This window comes from Cryptotermes secundus, unplaced genomic scaffold (assembly GCF_002891405.2).
Source record: "Cryptotermes secundus unplaced genomic scaffold, Csec_1.0 scaffold143, whole genome shotgun sequence".
In the NCBI taxonomy this organism is placed as follows: Eukaryota; Metazoa; Arthropoda; class Insecta; order Blattodea; family Kalotermitidae; genus Cryptotermes; species Cryptotermes secundus.
The window spans coordinates 1106331-1113110 of NW_019741301.1; the positions used below are offsets into that span (position 1 = coordinate 1106331).

At 42.7% G+C, this 6780-nt stretch overlaps 1 protein-coding gene across 7 annotated transcripts in view; it reads right to left on the reverse strand.

Annotated features, from left to right (window-relative positions):
• The window catches only part of LOC111872690 (glutamate receptor ionotropic, NMDA 2B), a 567290-nt gene that overhangs the window by 277965 nt on the left and 282545 nt on the right, over positions 1 to 6780 (reverse strand). For all 7 annotated transcript variants that reach the window (XM_033754794.1, XM_033754795.1, XM_033754793.1 and 4 more), the window contains one exon: positions 6123 to 6349. In XM_033754794.1, the coding sequence (XP_033610685.1) occupies positions 6123 to 6349 (227 nt within the window). The remainder of the gene's footprint in view (positions 1 to 6122; positions 6350 to 6780) is intronic.

The following is a 6780-nucleotide window of genomic DNA, read 5'->3' on the forward strand; positions in this document are numbered from 1 at the left end:
TACGCCACTTTTTCAGCCAGTGTTGAATTTTATTTAGGTGGTCTTGTAAGTTCCTGGATGCGGATAGAGGATTGGTATGAGATGCCAGGATAGCTGTGTCGTCTGCAAACGTCGCTGTTGTTGTCTTTCTAGTTATTATGAAATATAAGTGGAGCAATTACTTAAATGTATAACGTTAAAATAAAATATTTCGAATCATTACAAAACTGAATATTCTTGCGTTAGATGTTGCTTTTAAAATAGAAACGTCTTCGGAACCGACAGGTTGGGTGAATAAATCGTTATGTGAAAAGCAGCTAGGCTTTGGAGTCCGAACTAATGACCGTGTTGTAAATTAAACCGAAAATAAACAACTAAACGTTGGGGAAACAAACGTCTTTATAGGAAAAATATAAATTTCAATAAATATCAGTGGCTTACGAAGAGCAAAACAAAGAAAATTACATCCTCTGGTGAGTTTCAGGGTTATTTATTTTAATGGAATCAGCTGTTTAATTTCCCACACACAATGCAAAGTGGTTACAATCGATTCTGAATTGTGAATTCGTGAGAAGCGCTTCATGCTTGCTGACGCCTGGCTGTCCACTAATCAAGTTACTGAACCACACAATCCCCTGCTTCATTCTCAATCGGTATTCAGAGGTCCATCTGTGGCGTTAGCTGTCTGTTTATCTGATAATGTTAAATGCTACCCGTCTCTCTTTCTATAGCCATTTGCAGCTCGGCCGCTTTTTCAATTTCTTAATTCTATAAAATGTCGAAAGGGTCCTTGGACGGGGTATCAGCCCGTAGTAAGGCCTCTGCCTCTACACAGAACAACACAAACACAGAAATTCATTCCTCGAGTGGGATTTGAACAGACGGTCCCAGCGTTCGAGAGGGCGATGAAAGTTTATGACTCACACCACTGTGATCAGCAGAGCACAGTTTTGAATACTTTAATTGGATTAACTACAATTTATATTTTGAGGTACTGGAGTTTGACTCCCTGGTCCTATATTCTGGAGTTTCACTTAAATTACTGTTCATATAGCACAGAACTCATATATGAGAAATTCACGATTTAATTTAATTTAATACACTAGTGCAATGACCCACTCGTTCTAATTACTTTTCTCATAAATTTATTTGTACTTCTTTCTTCATCATTCTTACTATCGTCTCTCCTCATCCTATATTTATTGACATATATTCGTACTTCTTGGTGTCTTTATTTAATCTTCTTATCTCCCTAATCTCAACTTCTATATCGTCATTTTTACAGCTCTTGTCCGAAACTTGGCCCCTACAAATGGATGCTCCTTTACACTTGAATACGCGTTCCGATCTTCATTTTAGTTACGTACGTGATGGCTCTCTTTTTCACTTTTTTTTTAATTCGCTTAGTGGGAGGTGAAGTCCAGCTGGGTCCACTCGACACGTCAGCCACTGTTTGGCCTATTGTACTTGCCCCGGGTGATTATGATGATGGAGAATTTTGTGGAATGAAGATTGACAAGGGAAACCAAAGTACTCCGAGAAAACCTGCCCAAGCGCCACTTTTTCCACCACAAATCCCACTTGACCAGACGCGGGATCGAACTCGGGCCCCCGCAATGGGAAGCCGCGACTAACCGCTTGAGCTATGGCGCGGCCTTCTTCTTCACTCTTTGTACTTCCTTCCTTCAGCTTCAGACCTTTTTTCCACCGTAGTTTTCTTTCTTGGTTGTCCCTGTACTTAACTAAGGTGACACCTCCTTTACTTATAACGCAAAAGTAAATGTGTCCCTGTGGTTAATTAATTTAGCACCACGCTATCAAGATGTATGACAAAGTGGAGGTACAGCTCCCCATTATCCATTGGTTAGGAGATTAAGTGCCCCCCCCCCAGGAATCGAACTCCGGCCGTCCAACCTGTAGTCCGTCGCTATATTGACTCAGCTATCTCGGCATCCCTTCCCGTCCTAGGTCCTCCTTAAAACGTTATACACTCTGCTACCGGATTTCTCTCTCTCTCTCTCTCTCATCGTAAATCGCATGTCTTCTTTTTCTAGATTCTCTTACCGCTAATCCCATTCTCCAAAATACCCAGCATGCTCTTCCATTCCAGTCACAGTTCAATCTGCTCATCCTGTTGTTTGTCTCCCTTAGAAAACAGTTGACACTCACAATAAAATCTTACTGCAACGCTACTTCATCCGGCACGGATCACATATGAATTCATCCGTGACTGAACATGAGGCTCCGTGGTGAGAAGATACTTGTTAATCTCCTGAACTATTGGAAGACCTTCAGTAATTACGCGTTTAAAAATATTTCCATACTAAGAATCTTACGAGATGTTTTGTCCATTGTTGCGTATGACATCAGAGCCAATCAGTGAGTAACGTGATGTAACATATCCAATTATTCTGTTTCGTAGTACTGGACGAAGCAGGCTGCAAATATACACACAGAACCAATTCACTGTCTTTGATTAGGGCAAAGAGAATGGTTCCATGTAACAATTGCATGGACAGATTGTTTCGTGCGCACGAATTCAATGAAATCAGTGGAATGGAACAGACAGCTATCTATAGCTCTTCAAACAGATTTATAACTTCACGAATTCCCATTTGTTTCGTGTTGTTGGAACGTTTCCGTCCCCGCAAATCTCCCCCCGTCCCCTGTTTTTCTTTTTCCTATCCTGTCACATGTCGGTAAAGAATTAAACAAACTGGAGGATGATAATACAACAACGCGATGACGTATTCTACAATGAAACAGATATCAGAATATTGACAAAGAAACTTCATTTTGACAGAGCAAGTAAAATTTCCATACCTCAGAACATGCAGCTACACAGAAGAATGGCGGACAAAACTGGCCAGTAGTCCAAAGTGTGCCGATCACAGTGGCCGCGCGGTCTAAGACATGAACTGTCTGCACTCACTCAAAACCTGGGATCATGGGTTCGAATCCCACCCAAGGCATGGATGTCTGCGTTTATTCTATGTTTGTGTTGACCTGTATAGGTAGCGGCCTTCGTGGGGCCGATCCTCCGTCCAAGGGGTCCTACCGACTGTCTTAGATTAAGAAACTGAAATGAAACGAAGTGTTTCGTGGATGCCCTATGCTCCAAGTGGCAGCTACAGGAATAGATAAATAGGTAGATAGATGATAGACAGATAGAAAGATAGACAGTCTAAAGGCCGCGCCATAGCTCAGGTGGTTAGTCGCTGGCTTCCCACCGCGGCGGCCCGGGTTCGATCTCGAGTCTGATCAAGTGGGATTTGTGGTGGACAAATGGCGCTGGGGAAGGTTTTCTCCGAGTACTTCGGTTTCCCTTGCCAATCATCATTCCACCAATCACCCTTACCTATCATCTGGGGCTGGTACAATAGGCCAGAAGTGGCCGCAGTACAAGGGACTTAGTCCCACCCCACTAGCAATAAAAAAATAGTCTAAAGAGTGGTTATGAAGAAGAATAAGAAGAAATAGGAGGAACTTGAATAATTTGTTTTTGTTATGATTAATCTATGCCACGAATTACGAATGTGTAGGACACTTGATGAACCACTCGTAGTGAGTCACGGTCAATAAGGCAAGCAAATCAGAAGGGAACGATCTCAGATGAAATACTTTTCAAATGGAGCGCTTCCCGATACATGTTCTCGGACTGTAACAGGAACGAGAAACTTACAACTTCCGTGGAAAGAAGAAAAAATAGTAGAACAAAGTGGAAAGAATACTTTGACAGGATTCCATGGAAAACTCTTAAAATATCAACCAAGCAGGAGATTAAGTTTGGGAAGACGTGTTAATCATTAGAATGACACATTCTGCTTTGTAACATTCGCAATAGGTCTCAATAGGCCTGCTGCTGATGATGATGGTGATGGCGCGATTTAACTGTTCAGATTAGGCAGCATCAAATAACAGAATGAACATTGCCATCCTCTGGAATATAGCGTCGTGTAGTCCGTATATGAACCAACGTTTCGGAGGAACGGATCACCACCATCTTCATGCACCTAGACAACTACTCTCGCTGGTTTCTACTTTTCGACCACGAAGACGGTCGGCTCATATAAGGACTAAACAGAACTATAAACCTGAAGATGGCAAATTTCATATCTGTCTCTGTGAGAACCTCAGATCCTAACTGACATGATGGTTCATGAGTGATACAGTGAATATTAAAGAAACGCTTATAATTAGATACTTGTATATGTGGACTGAAGCCGGTCACGGTAGCCTAGCGGTCTAAGGCATGTACTGTCTTCGCTCGCTTGGAAACCGGGATCGTGGGTTCGAATCCCACTCAGGGCATGGATGTTTAGTTTGTGTGTGTGCGTTTTTCTGTGTTTGTATACAGATAGAGGCCTTGCGTCGAGCTGATCACCCGCCCAAGGAGTCCTACCAAATGTGTAAGATCAAGAAAAACCGAAGTGAACGGAGAAGTTCATGGAGGTAGGCCTAGGCCCACTGGGGCTGTAGTGCCAAGGAAAAAAAAATATGTGGACTGAGAAAAACCGTTAACAGTTCAGTAACAGGCTAGCCTGCTTCCAGAACTAGAAATGAACCCTGAACCTCCAAGGTACGGATCTGGAAATGTAGCCACTTACCTGTGTCATTCCAGCCGAAGAATAAATGATTCATTGATAGAAGGTAAGACATCCTAATCCGGGAAGTGAATATGATTATGAACATTGCTCAAGTACAAGGCAATGACAGATTGTACAAACTTCATTAAAATGTCCAGCCAATAAAACTGCCTTACGTGTATTCTCTTACAAGTCCGTGTAATCAAAAGAGATTCGTTATTCGTACATTTAAAACTGGGTCACGTGGTACTATGCTACAATCTGGCAGGTAGCGGGTTCGATTCCCAACGAGATAATTATATTTTTAAATCATCCTATTCCTTCCAGCCGCACTATGGCCTTGGAATCGACTCAGCTTCTAACAGAAATGAGTACCAGGAATCTTCCTGAAGGTAAAGAGCGGCCGGCGCGTAAATCTGTCAACCTCACCTCCAACTGTCAGCAGACTGACTAGAAAATGTGGGACCCTCAACGTCTAACAACCCTATTTGCCCCCACGGCCTGTTACAGGGATAACTTGTTTACGTTTAATATTTAAGTAAAATCTTAAAATTATTATATACATTTCCTTTGAGTGCAATAAGAAGCTGTGTTTTTTGCAAATTATTTGTCTTCGGGGATGTGTTGCCAAGTTCTCTTTATGTGCTTTGCTCCTACCTTTCTTATATGCCTCGTTACTCAAGTATTGCTGATGTCCTTGTGGAGATATCAGTGCCAATTGCTGTTAATCTCGTTATAAGATTATGAATAATAAGCACGCCGTCTCCTGGGATGTGGCGCCGTGTATATCTTCTGTGAACCGACGTTTCGGAGAAATGTATCGCCTCCATCTTCAGGGTACAAAAATCCGCGAGCGAGGAACCAGCGTGAGCAGGTGGCTACAGTCTGCAGCCACCTGCTCACGCTGGTTCTTGCTCGCGGATTTTTGTACCCTGAAGATGGAGGCGATACATTCCTCAGAAGCGTCGGTTCATATGGCACCACACCCCAGTCACACCCAGTCTTCATAGTCATCACCGTGAAAACCTCGAATCTTACATTATGAATATTGTTATCATAAATTGTTTTTCAGTTGACCTAATCCTTTCAGCCGCATTATGGCCCTGGGGTTCACTCAGCCTCTAACAGAAATGAGTACCAGGAATTAAATAAATAATTTTCCTGGGGAGTAAACCGTGGGCGGCGCGTAAGGCTAACAACCTTACCGCCATCTTTGAGCCGATTGTCTAGATAATGTAGAACCCTCAAGGTCTCACAAACTTATGGGCCTTCATGGCCTGTTACAGGGATAGCTTTACTTTTTTTTTAAATAATAAATTATTGTCTGGCAGCTTGTGAAACATCTCTCTGTAATCACTGGATGGGCATTGTGTTGACGTTCGTATTCGTGAAGAAACACACAGGACATTCAAGTCAGGAATCGAATTTACACATCTAATCCGCAACGGATTGCTGTACTGTGCTTCTGCTTGTGACATCTGAGGCTCCTACAGTGGCGAACGTGAAGATTCTGCATGGATTACGGTGGAAGGTTGTAGTACGTATGCATATACTTACCCAGCATGCCGACAGGGAAAGCGTACGGTATCTGCCGGTTCTCTATGACGCTCTGTGTCACCACCCACACGTAATTCTCGCCGGTGATCTTGTAGTCCCGCGCGGCCTTCAGAATGTGAATGGCTTCCTCTCGAGTGGAGTAGAGCAGCATAACACGAGACTCCGAGTTCACAAGCTGAATTAGGTCCTTGGGGTCGGTTACTTGCAAAGCGTTCAGGATGGTAAACCTGGCAAAAAGAAAATACCACAATGTGTTACTTGTTCATTCCCTCAAGTATAATTAGAATGATCAAGTCAAGAAGGAAGATATTGAATTCACATGTAGCACGAATGAGGAAGTTAAAGAATGCATATGTGAAAACCAGAATGAAAGAGGCTACGGGGAAGACCGAGATGTAAGTGGAAAGATGATATTAAAATGGATCTTACAGATATAGGATGGAGTGGTATGGACTGGATTCATCTGGCTCAGGATAGGGACAAGTGGAGGGATCTTGTGAAGACGGTAGTTAACCTTCGGGTTCCATAGAATATTGGGTCTCCGCTCCAAGAAGTTAGTTAGTTATGTATATTGTTTTGGTTGCTGCTGTAATTCAAAATCCAGTTTCGTAAATTATGAGTCGGTAAAATGTGTCAGGCCGGGTACAGCTAGTTTTAT